Genomic DNA, 23,631 nt, shown 5'->3' on the forward strand with positions numbered 1-23,631 from the left:
AACACACAGAAAAGGACAACATAGAACAAAACATAGAATACCCACCCCCAACTCACGCCCCGACCAAACCAAAATAGAGACATAAAAAAGGAACTAAGGTCAGGGTGTGACATTCAGGTCATATGCGTTGTGTAAATACGGTAATAAATAAATAATACAATATTTTATATAGCACTTTTCATTACTTTCAGAATCTCAAAGACATTTTAGAAACCAAACTAATGTAGATATGTGGCAGTTCTTGGGCAATGGTATTCCACAGATTCAGATAATGTATATGAACAAAATGGCTATTTTCATTTATTCATATTGGTGAGGTTCCTGCAATGATAAACACTACTTCCGTATTGGATAGATTTGAGACCAATCAGATCTCTGGAAATGAGAAAGTAGTTTTTACAACCACCAAGTCGATCTCTGTGATTGTTCAGGTTATTTACCAAGACCAGATGACGTCACCTGACCCTCTGATGAAACCAATAAGAAAATATACATCCTCAGACTGCTACTGTATGTGTTCCTATAGTATACACTGAATGATAAAACATTAAGAACACCTTCCTAATATTGAGTTGCGCCCCTTTTTGCCTTCAGAACAGCCTCAATTGGTTGGGTCATGGACTCTACAAGGTGTTGAAAGCGTTCCACAGGTATGCTGGCCCATGTTGACTCCAATGCTTCCCACAGTTGTGTCAAGTTGGCTGGATGTCCATTGGGTGGTGGACCATTCTAGATACACACGGGTAACTGTTGAGCGTGAAAAACCCAGCAGAGTTGCAATTCTTGACACACTCAAACCGGTGCGCCTGGTACCTACTACCATAACCGGTTTAAAGGCACTTACATATTTTGTCTTGTCGATTCCCTCTCTGAATGGCACACGTACACAATCCATGTCTCAATTGTCTCCAGGCTTAAACATATTTCTTTAAACTGTCTCCCCTTCATCTACACTGATTTGAAGGGGATTTCACAAGTGACATCAGGGATCATAGCTATCACCTGGATTTATATATATGTATGTATAGTGTGTATATATAGTATAGTTTAATATAGCACACTATATATACATAAAGGACACCCTTTATGTATATATAGTAAAAGAAAAGTACCCAATTGTCATATTTGAGTAAAAGTAAAGATACCTTTTAAAAGAAAATGACTCAAGTAAAACTGAGTCACCCAGTAAAATACTACTTGAGTAAAAGTCTAAAAGTATTTGGTTTTAAATGTACTTAAGTATCAAAACTAAATGTAATCGCTAAAATATACTTAAGTATCAAAAGTATAAATAATTTCAAATTCCTTATATTAAGCAAACGAGACAGCCCAATTTTCTTTTTTACATTTACTAATAGCCAGGGGCACACTTCAACACTCAAACATAATTTACAAAACAAAGCATTTGTGCTCATTGAGTCTGCCGGATCAGAGGCATTAGGGATGACCAGGGATGTTCTCTTGATAAGTGTGTGAATTATACAATTTCTGTCCTGCTAAGCATTCAAAATCTAACTAGTACTTTTAGGTGTCAGGGAAAATGTAAGGAGTAAAAATAACATTTATTTCCTTTAGGAATGTAGTGAAGTAAAAGTAGTCAGAAATATAAATAGTAAAGTACAGATACCCCAAAAAACAACTTAAGTAGTACTTTAAAGTATTTTTACTTAAGTACTTTACACCACTGCTTTCAAGTTAGTGGATTCGGCTATTTCAGCCACACCCGTTGCTGACAGGTGTATAAAATCGAGCACACAGCCATGCAATCTCCAGAGACAAACATTGGTAGTAGAATGGCCCATACTGAAGAGCTCAGTGACTTTCAAAGTGGCACCGTCATAGGATGACACCTTTCCAACAAGTCAATTTGTCAAATTTTTCCCTGCTAGAGCTGTCCCCGGTCAACTGTAAGTGCTGTTATTGTGAAGTGGAAACGTCTAGGAGCAACAATGGCCCTGACCTCAACCCCATGAAACACCTTTGGGATGAATTGAAACGCTGACTGCGAGCATTTCAATTAGCAGGTGTTCCTTGTTAATTTGTGGAATTTCTTTCCTCCTTAATGCGTTTGAGCCAATCAGTTGTGTTATGACAAGGTAGGGATGGTATACAGAAGATAGGCCTATTTGGTAAAAGTCCATATTATGGGAAAAAAACTGCTCAAATAAGCAAAGAGAAATGACAGTCCATAATTATTTTAAGACATGAAGGTCAGTCAATCCTGAACATTTCAAGAACTTTGAAAGTTTCTTCAAGTGCATTCGCAAAAAGTGAAGTCAAGTAAAATGTTATGTCTCATGTGCCGAATACAACAGGTGTAGTGACATGGTAGGGGTGGTATACAGAAGATATATACACTGCTCAAAAAAATAAAGGGAACACTTAAACAACACAATGTAACTCCAAGTCAATCACACTTCTGTGAAATCAAACTGTCCACTTAGGAAGCAACACTGATTGACAATAAATTTCACATGCTGTTGTGCAAATGGAATAAACAAAAGGTTGAAATTATAGGCAATTAGCAAGACACCCCCAATAAAGGAGTGATTCTGCAGGTGGTGACCACAGACCACTTCTCAGTTCCTATGCTTCCTGGCTGATGTTTTGGTCACTTTTGAATGCTGGCGCTGCTCTCACTCTAGTGGTAGCATGAAACGGAGTCTACAACCCACACAAGTGGCTCAGGTAGTGCAGTTCATCCAGGATGGCACATCAATGCGAGCTGTGGCAAAAAGGTTTGCTGTGTCTGTCAGCGTAGTGTCCAGAGCATGGAGGCGCTACCAGGAGACAGGCCAGTACATCAGGAGACGTGGAGGAGGCCGTAGGAGGGCAACAACCCAGCAGCAGGACCGCTACCTCCGCCTTTGTGCAAGGAGGTGCACTGCCACAGCCCTGCAAAATGACCTCCAGCAGGCCACAAATGTGCATGTGTCTGCTCAAACAAACTATAGTTTTGGCAAGTCGGTTAGGACATCTAGTTTGTGCATGACACAAGTCATTTTCCCAACAATTGTTTACAGAAGGATTATTTCACTTTTAATTCACTTTATCACAATTCCAGTGGATCAGAAGTTTATATACACTAAGTTGACTGTGCCTTTAAACAGCTTGGAAAATTCCAGAAAATGATGTCATGGCTTTAGAAGCATCTGATGAAGTATGTCAATTGGAGGTGTACCTGTGGATGTATTTCAAGGCCTACCTTCAAACTCAGTGCCTCTCTGCTTGACATCATGGGAAAATCAAAAGAAATCAGCCAAGACCTCAGAAAAAAAATGTAGACCTCCACAAGTCTGGTTCATCCTTGGGAGCAATTTCCAAACGCCTGAAGGTACCACGTTCATCTGTACAAACAATAGTACGCAAATATAAACACCATGGAACCACACAGCCGTCATACCGCTCAGGATGGAGACGCGTTCTGTCTCCTAGAGATGAATGTACTATGGTGTGAAAATCAATCACAGAACAGCAAAGGACCTTGTGAAGATGCTGGAGGAAACGGGTATAAAAGTATCTATATACACAGTAAAACGAGTCTTATATCGGCATAATCTGAAAGGCCGCTCAGCAAGGAAGAAGCCACTGCTCCAAAATCGCCATTAAAAAGACAGACTACGGTTTGCAACTACACATGGGGACAAAGATTGTACTTTTTGGAGAAATGTCCTCTTATCTGATGAAACAAAAATAGAACTGTGGCCAAACTGTTTGGCCATAATGACCATCGTTATGTTTGGAGGAAAAAGGGGGAGGCTTGCAAGCCTAAGAACACCATCCCAACCGTGAAGCACGGGGGTAGCAGCATCATGTTGTGGGGGTGCTTTGCTGCAGGAGGGACTGGTGCATTTCACAAAATAGATGGCTTCATGGGAGGGGAAATGTGGATATATTGAAGCAACATCTCAAGACATCAGTCAAGAAGTTAAAGCTTGGTCGCAAATGGGTCTCCAAATGGACAATGACCACAAGCATACTTCCAAAGTTGTGGCAAAATGGCTTAAGGACAACAAAGGTAAGGTATTGGAGTGGCCATCACAAAGACCTGACCTCAATCCTATAGAAATTTGTGGGCAGATTTGAAAAAGCGTGTGTGAGCAAGGAGGCCTACAAACCTGACTGAGTTACACCACGTCTGTCAGGAGGAATGGGCCAAAATTCACACAACTTATTGTGGGAAGCTTGTGGAAGGCTACCCAAAACATGTGACCCAAGTTAAACTATTTGAAGGCAATGCTACCAAATACTAATTGAGTGTATGTACAGTCGTGGCCAAAAGTTTTGAGAATGACACAAATATCAATTTTCACAAAGTCTGCTGCCTCAGTTTGTATGGTGGCAATTTGCATATACTCCAGAATGTTATGAAGAGTGATCAGATGAATTGCAAAGTCCCTCTTTGCCATGCAAATAAACTGAATCCCCCAAAAACATTTCCACTGCATTTCAGCCCTGCCACAAAAGGACCAGCTGACATCATGTCAGTGATTCTCTCGTTAACACAGGTGTGAGTGTTGACGAGGACAAGGCTGGAGATCACTCTGTCATGCTGATTGAGTTCAAATAACAGACTGGAAGCTTCAAAAGGAGGGTGGTGCTTGGAATCATTGTTCTTCCTCTGTCAACCATGGTTACCTGCAAGGAAACACGTGCCGTCATCATTGATTTGCACGAAAAGGGCTTCACAGGCAAGGATATTGCTGCCAGTAAGATTGCACCTAAATCAACCATTTATCGGATTATCAAGAACTTCAAGGAGAGCGGTTCAATTGTTGTGAAGTAGGCTTCGGGGCGCCCAAGAAAGTCCAGCAAGCGCCAGGACTGTCTCCTAAAGTTGATTCAGCTGTGGGATCGGGGCACCACCAGTACAGAGCTTGCTCAGGAATGGCAGCAGGCAGGTGTGAGTGCATCTGCACGCACAGTGAGGCGAAGACTTTTGGAGGATTGCCTGGTGTCAAGATGGGCAGCAAAGAAGCCAATTCTCTCCAGGAAAAACATCAGGGACAGACTGATATTCTGCAAAAGGTACAGGGATTTGACTGCTGTGGACGGGGGTAAAGTCATTTTCTCTGAATCCCCTTTCCGATTGTTTGGAGCATCCGGAAAAAAGCTTGTCCAGAGAAGACAAAGTGAGCGCTACCATCAGTCCTGTGTCATGCCAACAGTAAAGCATTCTGAGACCATGTGTGGGGTTGCTTCTCAGCCAAGGGAGTGGGCTCACTCACAATTTTGCCTAAGAACACAGCCATGAATAAAGAATGGTACCAACACATCCTCCGAGAGCAACTTCTCCCAGCCATCCAGGAACAGTTTGGTGACGAACAATGCCTTTTCCAGCATGATGGAGCACCTTGCCTTAAGGCAAAAGTGATAACTAAGTGGCTCGTGGAACAAACATAGATATTTTGGGTCCATGGCCAGGAAACTCCCTAGACCTTAATCCCATTGAGAATTTGTGGTCAATCCTCAAGAGGCGGGTGGCCAAACATAAACCCACAAATTCTGACAAACTCCAAGCATTGATTATGCAAGAATGGGCTGCCATCAGTCAGGATGTGGCCCAGAAGTTAATTGACAGCATGCCAGGGCAGATTGCAGAGGTCTTGAAAAAGAAGGGTCAACACTGCAAATATTGACTCTTTGCATCAACTTCATGTAATTGTCAATAAAGGCCTTTGACGCTTATGAAATGCTTGTAATTATACTTCATTATTCCTTAGTAACATCTGACAAAAATATCTAAAGACACTGAAGCAGTGAACTTTGTGGAAATTAATATTTGTGTCATTCTCAAAACTTTTGGCCACGACTGTAAACGTCTGACCCACTGGGAATGTGATGAAAGAAATAAAATCTGAAATAAATCACTCTACTGTTATTCTGACATTTCACATTCTTAAAATAAAGTGGTGATCCTAACTGACCTAAAACAGGGAAATTTTACTAGGATTAAATGTCAGGAATTGTGAAAAACTGAGTTTAAATGTATTTGGCTCAGGTGTATGTGTAACAGTTTAACTGTAGTCCGGCCCCTCGCGTGAACCAGGGACCCTCTGCACACATCAACAGTCACCCACAAAGCATCGTTACCCATCGCTCCACAAAGACTGCGGCTCTTGCAGAGCAAGGGGAACCACTACTTCAAGGTCTCAAAGCGAGTGACGTAACCGATTGAAACGCTATTAGCGCGCACCACCGCTAACTAGCTAGCCATTTCACATCCGTTACACTCACCCCCCTTTCAACCTCCTCCTTTTCCGCAGCAACCAGTGATCCGGGTCAACAGCATCAATGTAACAGTTTAACTTTACGTCCGTCCCCTCGCCCCGGGCGCGAACCAGGTACCCTCTGCACACATCAACAACAGTCACCCACGAAGCATCGTTACCCATCGCTCCACAAAGGCCGCGGCTCTTGCAGAGCAAGGGGAACCACTACTTCAAGGTCTCAAACCGAGTGACGTAACCGATTGAAACGCTATTAGCGCGCACCACCGCTAACTAGCTAGCCATTTCACATCCGTTACATATGTAAACTTCCGACTTCAACTGTATTTGGCTAAGGTGTTTGTGAACTTCCGACTTCAACGGTAGGTAGTAAAGTAGCCCTTTGATTATCTGTCTTATGGCTTGGGGGTAGAAGCTGTTAATAAGCCTTTTAGTCCTAGACTTGGCGCTCCGGTACCGCTTGCTGTTCGCTAGCAGAGAGAACAGTCCATGACTCGGGTGGCCGGAGTCTTTTACAATTTTGATTCCTTTTGGGGCATTAATAGAAACGCGAATGACGAAGTCCCTTTGGATAAAAGTGTCCGTTAACTTGCGTATATTAACTGAAAATACCATACCCGTCATTGCTCAGGTTTTTTAGCTCATCGAGGGTCTTTTAGCGCATGGAGTAACATCACCCATAGTGGCATCATCTGATTTATTTTACTGATATCATCCCCATTGTTCCTCCAGGACTCCATGCATGAGAAGATGCAGTGTTGCACAACGGTGTCGCAGCAGGAGTGTCTGCAGAATGAGAGCGCCTTCCTGAGTGACTTCCTGCGCTCAGGCGCTGCATCTAGACAGGTGGCCACTATAGAGTGCTTCCAGCAGGTGGCCAGGATACGCATGTGTCTGGATATGGCTGGGAATCTGTTGGTAGACAAACAACGGTTGGGTGCCACAGGTATTTAATTCAATTTTTTTTCTCCAAAATGATACATGACCATAGCGATTAATAACAAATACTGTGTATATAGTAGTTTTTTTTTTGTAACCAGTTATTCCAAAAGTTATTTATTGTCTCCAGGTTTAATGTCTACACTTGTTTAATGTATACATATATTGCTGTCTACAGTATCAATTTATTTAAAAATATATATATTTTACCTTCATTTAACTAGGCAAGTCAGTTAATTAAGAACAAATTATTATTTACAATGACGGTCTAGGAACACTGGGTTAACGTCCTTGTTCAGGGGCAGAACAACATATGTTTACCTTGTCAGCTCGGGGATACGATCCAGCAACCTTTCGGTTACTGGCCCAACGCTCTAACCACTAGGCTACCTGCCGCCACAATCAATAACATGACCAGCATTCTTTCAGTCATTTCTGCTGCCCATGGTACCTTTTTGTCTCAACCTGCACGAACGTGAACTTGTTTTATGATCTGTCCCTTGATGAGCCCTTGTCTACGTGTCACTCATAGATAAAGGGGGCACACAGATAAACGTCTAAAATTACTTAAAGTAGAAATTCCTAAGGTTTCCATAGATTTACCAAAATGACCTGGTAATTACCTACTTATTTTTAAAAATCCTTGGGAATATAGGGTTATGCAACCCTATCTAGATTAAGTAAAAAACGGTCTATACTGTAAGTGCATCTGATGCAATCACATGCTCTACCCAATCTGTGTGAAATTTCACATGACAGAAGGTATTAACAATTTAATCATGAGAGGTTGGCTGGTACTTGCTGATCTATGCAAACAGTGAGGATTTACATCATTGATCTGGTTTATATAGTATTTTCATTCAGGCATTGGGTATCATTGATCTGGTTCATATAGTATTTTCATTCAGGCATTGGGTATCATTGATCTGGTTTATATAGTATTTTCATTCAGGCATTGGGCATCATTGATCTGGTTTATATAGTATTTTCATTCAGGCATTGGGTATCATTGATCTGGTTTATATAGTATTTTCATTCAGGCATTGAGCATCATTGATCTGGTTTATATAGTATTTTCATTCAGGCATTGGGTATCATTGATCTGGTTTATATAGTATTTTCATTCAGGCATTGAGCATCATTGATCTGGTTTATATAGTATTTTCATTCAGGCATTGGGTATCATTGATCTGGTTTATATAGTATTTTCATTCAGGGATTGGGTATCATTGATCTGGTTTATATAGTATTTTCATTCAGGCATTGGGTAAAATGTGCATATATTTTCAAGTAAGTTGCACTTTTTATTTTTTTAAACTTATTATGGTCCAACAGAGAGAGAATTCCTGACCAGCGTGGGAGAACTGTGTCAGCGCAGTGGGAATGACTGGTATCGGGTCTACCTGATCCATAAGATCTGCAACCAGCACGGAGTGGAGTATGTCCAACACTTCCTGACAGTGGCAGACATGCAGTGGCTGTTCCCACACGAGGTCCTGCAGAAGGTACTGGTTTGTATTCAGGGGCGCCGTACTACAATGGCTGACCTTGTAAGAGAACACACGTCACCTCACCTCTCCGGTGTATGTGACAATATAAAACAAGTTCACGTATAAGAAGATAAACTTCTACGTGCTTCTACATCGGCATTGCTTGCTGTTTGGGGTTTTAGGCTGTGTTTCTGTACAGCACTTTGTGACATCAGCTGATGTACGAAGGGCTATATAAATACATTTGATTTGATTAGAGCATTAAAACATGGAGTAACTGGGTTTCTGTACAGCACTTTGTGACATCAGCTGATGTACGAAGGGCTTTATAAATACATTTGATTTGAAATTTGATTTGATAAACCTTGTATGTAGCACTCTATTCATTTGACTATATAACACATTGTTCATGTGTAATTAAATGATTGAATTTCCAGAAAGCTTTTCCAGATTTACTGTGCTTTAAATAAAGGTTAAATACAAAATATAACTACAATTTAAAAATGGGGGAGGGGGAGGGGGGGGGGGCACACATCTCATCCACACTCATCACCCACATTCATTTCACTGTCTTTCAGAATCAAGATGGCAGCCAGATTGACCAGTATCTTGTGTGTGGAGAGGACTACAAGACTATCCGAGATGTGGTCGGCAAAGCAATACTGGAGGGCAAAATTAAGGAAATAGATCGTGCTTGTAAGGTATTGAAAGGCTCATAAGAGATAGCAAATTGAAGTCAGTGATTTTACGTGTCTGAATAATTTTTCTATTCTGTTTACAAAGCATAAGCATTATTTATTTGGTCCGGTATGTGTGTAGGGTTCTTCGTGTCCAAAACATAAGAGGACAATGTACCTGCTTTTGGCTCTGTTCAGAGAAGTCACCTGTCTCTATAGAGCAGCCAATCCCAACCTTCATCCTAACTCGGAGGTAAGAAGAGCCCATGGAGATAATACTGTAACAAAGTTCATCTCATATACGGCTTGTCTCTACGTACAGCATCTTTGTTTAACGTTCCGGTTTATTTCCTAGTTTTGTCAAGCACTGGTGGATTTCATCCAGGCCTCAACGGTTCTTGCAAGCCAAAATGTGAAGGAATTCGCCCTGGACCTGGTAGCCAACCGGCTGGGTCCCCTGACTGTCCAGACTGGGGCCTCTGGTGCCCAGTGGGTGGTGGTGGAGCTGGCCATCCACTTGTCTGCAGTGTTGCTCTGTGGGAACCAGGGCCTACTGGGACCCCTCCAGCAGCTGGCGCTTTTCCCTGCTAACATGCAGGTGTGCCCCCCCCCCCGTCTGCACCCTACAGTCAGCAGTGAACCTATTGTTCTTCAGCATAAATCACTCAATTAAATATATGTATTACTTTTAATAACAGAGAGCCTTCATACCCACCATGCCGGAGGATATGCTTGCAGTTGTACGCCAAGCCATTACAGGGATGACGTGGTACAGTAAGTATTGTTTCAGTCAATTAAAAAAATACTTTAAAAAGTAACTTCTATAACTAGAATGCAAAAAGTTATAATGGGTAAATGCCTGTTACAAAATTCAAAAGTCCCAGAGAAACAGAGTAACAAAATGACTATTTTGTTATTCATTAAACCTTTTATGCATTACAGTTTTTTGTGTGTTTTTTTGTTCCATGAACCCATGAAGAGCCCCCCCCCCCCCCCCCCCTTTATTTTTCCTTGCTAAAAATGATCTGTCATTGTGCTCACTTCTACACCCCACAGATTGTCCGAATGGTCACCCTTGCGCCATTGGTGAGGTATGTAGAATTGTGTTGATTCTGGGTTAAGAAGTGTGGCCTGTCATGACTCTAGTTACATTTCCTTCAATCATGTCCCACCTGCTCTCCTCTCTAACCCCCACCTCAGTGTGGCAGGCCCATGGAGACGAGCCGTTGTGTGGACTGTGGAGCTGAGATCGGAGGGCACAGACACAATCCTGTCACGGGCTTCACTACTGCTCGGATCCGGTAAGTGGGCAATTCTATACGAGATTGGCCCATAGATATTTATGATTTTTTTTATTTTTTTTAAATGAAATGAAATCCATAGAAAGGTCCTTTGGAGGAAGGATGATTTTGAAATCTGTATCCAAAATGATTGTTGAAAATGAATTAATTATATATTTTTCCTGGTGATGGCTTGGAATTTGAAAGGTCTAAACTGTCCTATTAAATGTGTCAGCTGTCTTGATATCCTAGCAAGAAACCTTGTTGATACAGAAACACAGCTCCAAGCCCCAAGAAACACATCTGCTCCAAAAGGACTCACTTAGAATAGAGAACCGTTTGTACACACTGGTTGATTTTTCATCAGCCCCAAACAAAACTAAAGGTGTTACACAAATGACATAAGTATATACAAATGAGCAAAAAATATTTATACACAAATAATACATTATTTGATGAAATTGAAAGAAAAAAAATGTAACACTCAAATCTCAGGATATAAAATAATGTGATTTTTTTTTCTTAAATTAATAATGTCAAAAATATATATAATAATAACTCATGATCTACAGCTGTCCTTTAAGTGGACCACAACACATGAAATACTTAGGATGCTTAGTAAGTGACAACAAACAACAAATATTTAAAGATAACTTTATCCCATTACTGAACAACATGAAAGCAGATCCAATGAAATGGATCAATCTTCCCATAGATCTTAGTTAGAATAAACCTATTCAGAATGGCATGGCTCCCAAAGTTTTTATATTTGTAGGTAATACCAATTACCCCACCGAAGACATTCTTTAAAGTATACTTGGTCATGACAAACTTTATATGGGCAAATTAATATGAATAGGATATATTTTACACCTAAGTCAGAGGGTGATTTTAACCTTCCAGACTTAAATGCACTAAAGAGGAACAATGGGTACATATTCAAGATGTGCATGCTCATCCCCAGAATCTTTTTACGTGTCTATTATCAAAAGATAAAGCTAACAACATGAATAACTTCATAGTTAAGAACACTATAACAATATAGAACACTATAACAACATAGAACACTAAAACAATATAGAACACTATAACAATATAGAACACTATAACAATATAGAACACTACAACAATATAGAACACTATAACAATATAGAACACTACAACAATATAGAACACTATAACAATATAGAACACTACAACAATATAGAACACTATAACAATATAGAACACTATAACAATATAGAACACTACAACAATATAGAACACTACAACAATATAGAACACTACAACAATATGGAACACTATAACAATATAGAACACTACAACAATATAGAACACTACAACAATATAGAACACTACAACAATATAGAACACTACAACAATATAGAACACTACAACAATATAGAACACTACAACAATATAGAACACTACAACAATATAGAACACTACAACAATATAGAACACTACAACAATATAGAACACTACAACAATATAGAACACTACAACAATATAGAACACTACAACAATATAGAACACTACAACAATATAGAACACTATAACAATATGGAACACTATAACAATATGGAACAATATAACAATATAGAACACTATAACACAATATAACAATATAACAATATAGAACACTATAACAATATGGAACACTATAACAATATAGAACAATACAACAATATAGAACACTATAACACAATATAACAATATAACAATATAGAACACTATAACACTATAAAACAATATAACAATATAGAACACTATAACAATATGGAACACTATAACATTATATAACACTATAACATTATATAACACTATAACAATATGGAACACTATAACAATATAGAACACTATAACAATATGGAACACTATAACACAATATAGAACACTATAACACAATATAACAATATAGAACACTATAACACTATAAAACACTATAACAATATAGAACACTATAACAATATAGAACACTACAACAATATAGAACACTACAACAATATGGAACACTACAACAATATGGAACACTATAACAATATGGAACACTATAACAATATAGAACACTATAACACTATAAAACACTATAACAATATAGAACACTATAACACTATAAAACACTATAACAATATAGAACACTATAACAATATAGAACACTATAACAATATGGAACACTACAACAATATGGAACACTATAACAATATGGAACACTATAACAATATAGAACAATACAACAATATAGAACACTATAACACAATATAACAATATAACAATATAGAACACTATAACACTATAAAACAATATAACAATATAGAACACTATAACAATATGGAACACTATAACATTATATAACACTATAACATTATATAACACTATAACAATATGGAACACTATAACAATATAGAACACTATAACAATATGGAACACTATAACAATATGGAACACTATAACAAAATAGAACACTATAAAACACTATAACACTATAGAACACTACAACAATATGGAAGAAAATGAAAATGTATTCTACAAGAACCAATATCACTCGCTAAAAACAACAGTATGAAACAATCCTTGGATAGCTTTTCATGATTTTGTATTTAAATTGAACCTCTATTTAACTAGGCAAGTAAGTTAAGAACAAATTCTTATTTACAATGATGGCCTACCCTGGACAAACCCGGACGACGCTGAGCCAATTGTGCGCCACCCTATGGGACTCCCAATCACGGCCGGATGTGATACAGCCTGGATTCGAACCAGGATGTCTGTAGTGACGCCACAAGCACTGAGATGCAGTGCCTTAGACTTCTGTTCCACGTGAGCGGCCTAAAACGCACTTGCTTCAAGTCCACATGGACAACTTAAGGTATAGCAACTGTAAATGACTTGGTAAGAGGAAATAAATGTCTTTCCAATAAATAATTCAAAAGCAATTTTAGACTGACCAATGTAGATATTTTCAAATACATGCAACTTACAAGTTTCATATCAAGACATTTCGATTTGAAATCTTTTGGACATCAGAGAAATCTTGAGGGAACCCTATTTGAGTCAAAAAATATATTTTCATATGATCGGTAAAATATAGAAAATCTTGCAGAGAGCCTATCCAACTGACTATCTCTTTTTAGAAAAAAATATAAACTACTGGAACCAAAACTTAAAAACAACTGATATTGGTACAAGATGGAGGGAATGTTGGAACATAACTAATGAAATTACAGTTATTGAAGATGTACGCTTTATCAAATCAAATTTTATTGGTCACATACACACGGTTAGCAGATGTTATTGCGAGTGTAGCGAAATGCTTGTGCAAAGTTTCCTAAGAACTAGAAGCGAGGCAGCCCTCTCTGTCGGCGCCATCTAATCCAGTATAAACTAATGTATAGAATTTATTACACGAGACAAAATTCACAAATTCAAAAGCACAACGACAGAGTCATGTCTTAAGTGTAAAACCAGCAATGACTCAATAATCCATGCCTTCTGGGAATGTTATAAAGTCCGGGAGTTGTGGGCGGAGTTGGAAAGTTGTCTCTCAGAAGTATTACAATGTACTATTCATCTGTATGTCTGCATATTTCAAGACCTGGCATATGAGGGAGTCAGTGAGATACCAATGAGTTGGACGATTCTTTTCTCATCAATCATCTTGAAAAAAGGGTACACTTAAAAACTGGAAATCAATCGGTCCTCTGTCGTTAACACAATGGAAAGGCCAAATGCTTTATTATCTAATTGTTGAAAGTGCGTGGGTGATGGAGAGAAACAAGATGGTGCAGTTTGAGGCCATGTGGCGGAGAGTGATGTGGGCGCTGGAGATGGGAGTGTGAGCAGCTGGGTTTGGGCAGGGGTGATGTTATGGATGTTGGGTGTGCATATCTGTATGTGTATGTTTTGTATTGTGTATATATAGTTTTTTTTCTCAAGGTGAAGGACCAAGAATGCACAATCACTTTCATTACATGTATCCATAATGGAAAGAAAATTGCCTTTATTAATGTGTACGCTCCAAATTCAAATGATCATACGTTTTTGGATTTTCTGAACAGCATATACTGCATGTTGGAATTAACGGAATTACATCTTGTTATTGAGACAGACATGAATGCCATTTTAAACATGATGAATCTAATGAGACCAACTACAATCCACACGCAACCAAGGCTCTCCAGCCATATAGTCTCTGATTACAACCTCATTGATTCCTGACGAGTATATAATCCTAAAGAAAAAGAGTACACTTTCTACTCAAACAGGCAATCATTCTCACGAATCGATTTCATACTATTATCTACACCAAATTTGACATGCAGTGCCTTCATTAAGTATTCAGACCCCTTGACTTTTCCACATTTTGTTACGTTACATCCTTATTCTAAAATTGAATAAATAACAAGAAATCCTAAGCAATCTGCACACAATACCCCATAGTGATGAAGCACCTTATTTACATAAGTATTCAGACCCTTTGCTATGAGACTCAAAATGGAGCTCAGGTGCATCCTGTTTCATTTGATCATCCTTGAGATGTTTCTACAACTTGATTGGAGTCCACCTGTGCTAAATTCAATTGATTGGATATGATTTGGAAATACACATACTGTACATAAGCTCCCACAGTTGACAGTGCATGTCAGAGCAAAAACCAAGCCATGAGGTTGAAGGAATTGTCCGTAGAGCTCCGAGAGGATTGTGTCGAGGCACAGATCTGGGGAATGGTACCAAAACATTTCTGCAGCATTGAAGCTCCCCAAGAACACAGTGGCCTCCATCATTCTTAAATGGAAGAAGTTTGGAACCACCAACACTCTTCCTAGAGCTGGCCGCCCGGCCAAACTGAGCAATCGGGGGAGAAGGGCCTCGGTCAGGAAGGTGACCAAGAACCCGATGGTCCCTCTGACAGAGCTCCAGAGTTCCTCTGTGGAGATGGGAGAACCTTCCAGAAGGACAACCATCTCTGCAGCACTCCACCAATCAGGCCTTTATGGTAGAGTGGCCAGACGGAAGACACTGCTCAGTAAAAGGCACATGACCACCCGCTTGGAGTTTGCCAAAAGTCGCCTAAAGACTCTCAGACCATGAGAAACAAGATTCTCTGTTATGATGAAACTAAGATTGAACTCTTTGGCCTGAATGCCAAGCAACACGTCTGGAGGAAAGCTTCACCACCTACAGTGAAGCATGGTGGTGGCAGCATCATGCTGTGGGGATGTTTTTCAGCAGCAGGGACTGGGTGACTAGTCAGGATCGAGGGAAAGATGAACGGAGCAAAGTACAGAGATACTTAATGAAAACCTGCTCCAGCGTGCTCAGGACCTCAGACTGGGGCGAAGGTTCACCTTTCAACAGGACAATGACCCTAAGCACACAGCCAAGACAAAGCAGGAGTGCCTTTATTAATGTATCCTTGAGTGACCCAGCCAGAGTCTGGACTTGAACCCGATCGAACGTCTCTGGAGAGATCTGAAAATAGCTGTACAGCAACACTCCCAATTTAATGAATTTTAGAATAAGGCTGTAATGTAACAAAATGTGGAAAAAGTCCAGGTGTCTGAATACTTTCCAAATGCACTGTATCTACCTCTATCACTCCAGTATTCTGGCACATTTTAAATATGGTATTAAAACTGACCCTGTATAACTTCTTACTTTCTCGTGTTCTTATTTTAGTTTTTTGTGTTGTTTCTTGTTTTGTTCAACCTTATGTTAGTTTTAGTGCTACATTGATATTCATTACTGCATTGTTGGTTTTTGAGCTTGCAAGTTAGGCATTTCACTGTACTTGAGCAAGTGACATTAACAACTTGAAACTTAAGCCCCTCTTTTCTATATTTACAATTTAAGTCAGCTATGCTGGCCTAGGGTTTCCCAAGGCACTCAAAACTACCCAACCATCTAATGATGGGATTTATAAATAAATTACCTGCGCTCCCAAAAGGACTGATCTGTACAATATATATATATAAACAACTTTTGGAAAGATCATATTCTGAGCTAGCCATTAAAAAGTATGGTCTACAGATCTAATTTAATGTGAACAATCCTTTAACTGGAACAGAATATGAAAAATATGACCATGGCATCCCATAATCCAAACCATCAATTTATACTGTACATTTGAAATGTTTTCACAGACTGTATTTAACACCAAGGAAACGTTTTACTATTAAATTGGCCCCAATTCCCAACTGTTCACTGTGTCCCCTAAAATCAGGTAGGCACATTCCTTCATGTGATGTTGGAGTATCCTGCAGTTAAATGCTTCTGGAGCAAAGTTACAGAATTAATTTTGAAGTGCATGAATTGAAATATTCAATGTTTTGCATCTATTATGTTACTTAACAATGATAGCCCCTTGAATCTCTGAATCGATCAAAAAAACAAGGCTTTCAGGAAGGATTGCGGGCAGGTGGATGGGGACTGACAGAGGGAATGGATTGGGGTTATATTTGTATGCATTTCATTTATTGTTTTTATTTATTTATTTTTTTGTACTTGTAACCACCCTTCTGAGAATGACTAAAGAGTTGGTCACAAACAAACATGTTTTTTAAATTAAAGTTAGAAAATGTGTAATATTTATGCACATGCTACAAAGCCAGTCTTAGTCTCATTTTAAATCTTACTTTGTGCTATGAATTATGAGTACTATTTAGATTAAGAATACCATGTATTTACATTCATTTATGGATAATTTAAAAAATGGGCTCTTTTTTACTTTTGAAGATATGCTGAATTTTATTCATAGAAATTGACATTATAGGGCAGGCTAATCACCATCATAACCAATCACAGTCCTCCTTTTAGGATTTAGCAAGTCACCAGCAGAGGGAGTTCCCTTTTTGAATCTAATTTCCCATTCACAATGTTGGTGGTTCTCACAGCACACTATAAAGTTTCAAATTACACTTTTAAATGGCATTCAAAAATCATTTTGGATACAGATTTCAAAGGTGTGCCGAACATCCTTCCCCTAAAGGACCTTTCATTTCAGGGAAACCCAAAACATCATAAATATCTATGTGATTTCCCAAGTGAGGCTTTTAATGAGTCACAGTACTGAAGAATGAAAACATTTTTTTCTTGTCTTTTCATAAGGGGTGACAGTACTGAGACTGGCCACGTCCTGGGAGACCCTGGGCGGAGGGACCACCCAGACATGCAGGACACAAAGAACATGTCCTCTGTTCCTTTCAACCTGGTCCGGCTTCTCACCCACATAGCCATGCTACTAGGAGCCAGAAGTAACCCACAGGTACAACACAGCAAATCATACCAGAGGGACCTATGGATTTGTGTGATTTAAAGGGACAGTTCCCTCATATGTTTCCTTGAAAGCAGTCTATGGACAAGGAGAGACAGCAGATACTTTTTTCTCTCTCATTTCTGTCCATAGACTTCAATGAAGAAATGATCCCTGGCTTTAAGTTGATAGCCAGCAGATTTGTTTAGCTGTGACGTGACATTTTGCTTCTTACAGTACACCTACCTTAGTGGCAGGGGCCTGTTCAGACAGCCCTAGCTCTTTCCCGTAGTCCCCACCTTATTCAGTGGATAAGGAGCTAGTCCCGACCCTATTCTGTGGATAAGGAGCTAGTCCCCACCCTATTCTGTGGATAAGGAGCTAGTCCCTACCCTATTCAGTGGATAAGAAGCAAGGAGAAGAGATAGTCCCTACCCTATTCAGTGGATAAGGAGCTAGACCCTACCCTATTCAGTGGATAAGGAGCTAGACCCTACCCTATTCAGTGGATAAGGAGCTAGTCCCTACCCTATTCAGTGGATAAGGAGCTAGTCCCTACCCTATTCAGTGGATAAGGAGCTAGTCCCTACCCTATTCAGTGGATAAGGAGCTAGTCCCTACCCTATTCAGTGGATAAGGAGCTAGTCCCTACCCTATTCAGTGGATAAGAAGCAAGGAGAGAGAGCTAGTCCGTACTCTATTCTGTGGATAAGGAGCTAGTCCCGACCCTATTCAGTGGATAAGGAGCTAGTCCCAACCCTATTCAGTGGATAAGGAGCTAGTCCCTACCCTATTCAGTGGATAAGAAGCAAGGAGAAAGAGCTAGTCCGTACTCTATTCTGTGGATAAGGAGCTAGTCCCTACCCTATTCAGTGGATAAGAAGCAAGGAGAAGAGATAGTCCCTACCCTATTCAGTGGATAAGGAGCTAGACCCTACCCTATTCAGTGGATAAGGAGCTAGACCCTACCCTATTCAGTGGATAAGGAGCTAGTCCCTACCCTATTCAGTGGATAAGGAGCTAGTCCCTACCCTATTCAGTGGCTAAGGAGCTAGTCCCTACCCTATTCAGTGGATAAGGAGCTAGTCCCTACCCTATTCAGTGGATAAGGAGCTAGTCCCTACCCTATTCAGTGGATAAGAAGCAAGGAGAGAGAGCTAGTCCGTACTCTATTCTGTGGATAAGGAGCTAGTCCCGACCCTATTCAGTGGATAAGGAGCTAGTCCCTACCCTATTCAGTGGATAAGGAGCTAGTCCCTACCCTATTCAGTGGATAAGAAGCAAGGAGAAAGAGCTAGTCCGTACTCTATTCTGTGGATAAGGAGCTAGTCCCTACCCTATTCAGTGGATAAGAAGCAAGGAGAACGAGATAGTCCCTACCCTATTCAGTGGATAAGAAGCAAGGAGAAAGAGATAGTCCCTACCCTATTCAGTGGATAAGAAGCAAGGAGAAAGAGATAGTCCCTACCCTATTCAGTGGATAAGAAGCAAGGAGAACGAGATAGTCCCTACCCTATTCAGTGGATAAGAAGCAAGGAGAAAGAGATAGTCCCTACCCTATTCAGTGGATAAGGAGCAAGGAGAAAGAGCTAGTCCCTACTCTATTCAGTGGATAAGGAGCTAGTCCCTACTCTATTCAGTGGATAAGGAGCTAGTCCCTACCCTATTCAGTGGATAAGGAGCTAGTCCCTACCCTATTCAGTGGATAAGGAGCTAGTCCCTACCCTATTCAGTGGATAAGGAGCAAGGAGAAAGAGCTAGTCCCTACCCTATTCAGTGGATAAGGAGCTAGTCCCTACCCTATTCAGTGGATAAGGAGCTAGTCCCTACCTTATTCAGTGGATAAGGAGCTAGTCCCTACCCTATTCAGTGGATAAGGAGCTAGTCCCTACCCTGTTCAGTGGATAAGGAGCTAGTCCCTACCCTATTCAGTGGATAAGGAGCTAGTCCCTACCCTATTCAGTGGATAAGGAGCTAGTCCCTACCCTATTCAGTGGATAAGGAGCAAGGAGAAAGAGCTAGTCCCTACTCTATTCAGTGGATAAGGAGCTAGTCCCTACCCTATTCAGTGGATAAGAAGCAAGGAGAAAGAGATAGTCCCTACTCTATTCAGTGGATAAGAAGCAAGGAGAAGAGATAGTCCCTACCCTATTCAGTGGATAAGAAGCAAGGAGAAAGAGATAGTCCCTACTCTATTCAGTGGATAAGAAGCAAGGAGAAAGAGATAGTCCCCACCTTTTCAGTGGATAAGGACCAAGGAGAAAGAGCTAGTCCCTACCCTATTCAGTGGATAAGAAGCAAGGAGAAAGAGATAGTCCCTACCCTATTCAGTGGATAAGTAGCAAGGAGAAAGAGCTAGTCCCCACTCTATTCAGTGGATAAGGAGCTAGTCCCTACCTTATTCAGTGGATAAGGAGCTAGAAGGAGAAGCTAGTCCATACCCTATTCAGTGGATAAGGAGCTAGTCCCTACCCTATTCAGTGGATAAGGTGCTAGTCCCTACCCTATTCAGTGGATAAGAAGCAAGGAGAAAGAGATAGTCCCTACTCTATTCAGTGGATAAGAAGCAAGGAGAAGAGATAGTCCCTACCCTATTCAGTGGATAAGAAGCAAGGAGAAAGAGATAGTCCCTACTCTATTCAGTGGATAAGAAGCAAGGAGAAAGAGATAGTCCCTACTCTATTCAGTGGATAAGAAGCAAGGAGAAGAGATAGTCCCTACTCTATTCAGTGGATAAGAAGCAAGGAGAAGAGATAGTCCCTACCCTATTCAGTGGATAAGAAGCAAGGAGAAAGAGATAGTCCCTACTCTATTCAGTGGATAAGAAGCAAGGAGAAAGAGATAGTCCCCACCTTTTCAGTGGATAAGGACCAAGGAGAAAGAGCTAGTCCCCACCTTATTCAGTGGATAAGGAGCTAGTCCCTACTCTATTCAGTGGATAAGGAGCTAGTCCCTACCCTATTCAGTGGATAAGGAGCTAGTCCCGACCCTATTCAGTGGATAAGGAGCTAGTCCCTACCCTATTCAGTGGATAAAGAGCTAGTCCCGACCCTATTCAGTGGATAAGGAGCTAGTCCCTACCCTATTCAGTGGATAAAGAGCAAGGAGAAAGAGCTAGACCCTACCCTATTCAGTGGATAAGGAGCTAGTCCCTACCCTATTCAGTGGATAAGGAGCAAGGAGAAAGAGCTAGACCCTACCCTATTCAGTGGATAAGGAGCTAGTCCCTACCCTATTCAGTGGACAAGGAGCTAGTCCCTACCTTATTCAGTGGATAAGGAGCTAGAAGGAGAAGCTAGTCCCTACCCTATTCAGTGGATAAGGAGCTAGTCCCTACCCTATTCAGTGGATAAGGAGCTAGACCCTACCCTATTCAGTGGATAAGGAGCTAGTCCCTACCCTATTCAGTGGATAAGGAGCTAGACCCTACCCTATTCAGTGGAGAAAGAGCTAGTCTCTACCCTATTCAGTGGATAAGAAGCAAGGAGAAAGAGATAGTCCCTACTCTATTCAGTGGATAAGAAGCAAGGAGAAGAGATAGTCCCTACCCTATTCAGTGGATAAGGAGCTAGTCCCTACCCTATTCAGTGGATAAGGAGCTAGTCCCTACCCTATTCAGTGGATAAGGAGCTAGTCCCTACCCTATTCAGTGGATAAGGAGCTAGGAGAAGGAGTTGGTTCCTAGTGTCTTATCTCTGTCTTTCTTTGTCTTTTTGATAGGCCATTGCTGCTATCATCAAGCCCAAAGTCCCTGACCCCAGTTTGTTCCTCATGGGTCACCTGCTGAAAGACATGGAACACGTGACTAGGTTTATAGGGAAGGGGAGAGATGACACAGTCAATGCCATCCACCTGATGATCAGTAGCCTACTGAAGCCTCAGCGTCGTGGTAAGGCCCAGTACAAATACATAAGAGACGTAACGGTTTTAAGGACTTTTAGAACTAAGTTTGTTTGATCTGAACGGTCTAGTTTTAGAACGTCTCATGTCGTAGGCTAGAGTTTCCAAGATTCAACATGTCAAATCTTTAGCTAAAGTCTTGCGACGAGACAAATCGATTTAGCCCATCAGAGAACAGTGCGCTAAGGTTCTGTGTTCAGCCAAGCAGCTAGTTAGCCAAGCAGAGGGCTAGCCAAGCAGAGGGCTAGCCAAGCAGCGAGCTAGCCAAGCAGAGGGCTAGCCAAGCAGAGGGCTAGCCAAGCAGCGAGCTAGCCAAGCAGAGAGCTAGCCAAGCAGAGAGCTAGCCAAGCAGAGGGCTAGCCAAGCAGAGGGCTAGCCAAGCAGAGGGCTAGCCAAGCAGAGGGCTAGCCAAGCAGAGGGCTAGCCAAGCAGAGGGCTAGCCAAGCAGAGGGCTAGCCAGCTATTTTGCTGCACATAGCTAGTTTAGCTTGCTGATATTTATCTGACAAGTCACAAAGTATACCCTGTTTCTGAGAGCTCTATTCTGTTTCTGAGAGCTCTATTCATGTCATCTGACCATAGTACCGCCTGGATATTGATAGATGGCATTGGAACTAGTGCTGTGGTCAGATGACATGAAAATAGAGCTCTTTGGCCACTCACACCAGTGTTGAAAAATTGAAGCATTTGCAGAAAAGTACCTCATACCTACTGTAAAATATGGTGGTAGATATTTGATGTTATGGGGCTATTTTGCTTCCACTGGTCCTGGGGCCCTTGTTAAGGTCAACGTCATCATGAACTTTACCACGTAAAAATGTATATGTTTTTATTGTCCTTTACACCGGATAGGTGCAGGTGAAATGTGTTGTTTTACAAGGTCAGACATAGTAGCACAGTGCCCCAGGAGCAAATTAGTGTTAAGCTCCTTGATCAAGGGCACATTTTTCACCTTTCGGTTACTGGCCCAACGCTCGAACCGCTAGGCTACCTGCTGCCCTGCCATGACATTTTAGCCAAATCAACAAATCAACATTTTGCAATGACCATCTCCAGTCTCTGGGACTTGAGCCCCGTTGAAAACCTGTGGTTTGAATTAAAGAGGGTGGTCCGAAAGTGCAGACGAAAGGATATGAAGGATCTGGAGAGATTCTGTATGGAGGAACGGTCTAAAAGCCCTTCCAATGTGTTCTACAATTTCATACCGTTTTAGAAAAATGCTCAGTATCAGGGGGTGGGGTGCTGGAGTATTGAAAACAGGGGTACCACTTACCCTCATCTTTTTTAGATTTTATTTTATTTTCTTGTTTTCTTTTTAAATAAGCTTTTTCTTTGAGCAATTGTATTAGTATAAAATATACTTTTCCCCGCAAAAAAAGAATGTGTATAATATAGCTCAGTATTTGTAGTATTTATTTTCTACAATCTTTTCTTGCTGATATTTATTAAGGGACGGGATATTAGGTGAAGATGTGTCCGTTGGTTCTGTTCTTGTTGTCAGTGTTTGTAACTGGAATCAGATTATGTACAGTTTAAACTTCTCTCCTCAGGTTGTGCTGATAATCATCTCTCTACCAAAGAGGCCAGAAATGACTGGGAGATTACAGTCGGTAATGAAATAATCTCCCCTCAGCTGAAGGTAAAAAAACATGATACCAGAAAAAAACACAGTTTTTACTGCCTTTTAATGATCTGACCATCTAGGACAGATGTGTTTTTTAATTCATCTAATTCCCAGTTCGAATTCCAGGATTGGATAGGTATAAGCGATATTGATTGTAGTGCTACCTTGTTTTCCATATTGATTTTAAGGTTGACAGAATTACCTATAAGGTTGACAGAATTACCTATAAGGTTGACAGA

The 23,631-nt window shown here is 40.6% G+C and overlaps 1 protein-coding gene across 1 annotated transcript in view; it reads left to right on the plus strand.

Moving 5' to 3' along the window:
• The window catches only part of LOC129818291 (E3 ubiquitin-protein ligase rnf213-alpha-like), an 89,872-nt gene that overhangs the window by 55,631 nt on the left and 10,610 nt on the right, over positions 1-23,631 (plus strand). The window contains exons 48-58 of the mRNA XM_055874033.1: positions 6,963-7,176; positions 8,505-8,674; positions 9,238-9,360; positions 9,479-9,589; positions 9,692-9,934; positions 10,035-10,110; positions 10,393-10,427; positions 10,537-10,637; positions 17,724-17,880; positions 21,589-21,757; positions 23,319-23,407. Coding sequence (XP_055730008.1) covers positions 6,963-7,176; positions 8,505-8,674; positions 9,238-9,360; positions 9,479-9,589; positions 9,692-9,934; positions 10,035-10,110; positions 10,393-10,427; positions 10,537-10,637; positions 17,724-17,880; positions 21,589-21,757; positions 23,319-23,407 — 1,488 coding nt within the window. The remainder of the gene's footprint in view (positions 1-6,962; positions 7,177-8,504; positions 8,675-9,237; positions 9,361-9,478; positions 9,590-9,691; positions 9,935-10,034; positions 10,111-10,392; positions 10,428-10,536; positions 10,638-17,723; positions 17,881-21,588; positions 21,758-23,318; positions 23,408-23,631) is intronic.

This window comes from Salvelinus fontinalis, chromosome 21 (assembly GCF_029448725.1).
Source record: "Salvelinus fontinalis isolate EN_2023a chromosome 21, ASM2944872v1, whole genome shotgun sequence".
Taxonomy (NCBI): domain Eukaryota; kingdom Metazoa; phylum Chordata; class Actinopteri; order Salmoniformes; family Salmonidae; genus Salvelinus; species Salvelinus fontinalis.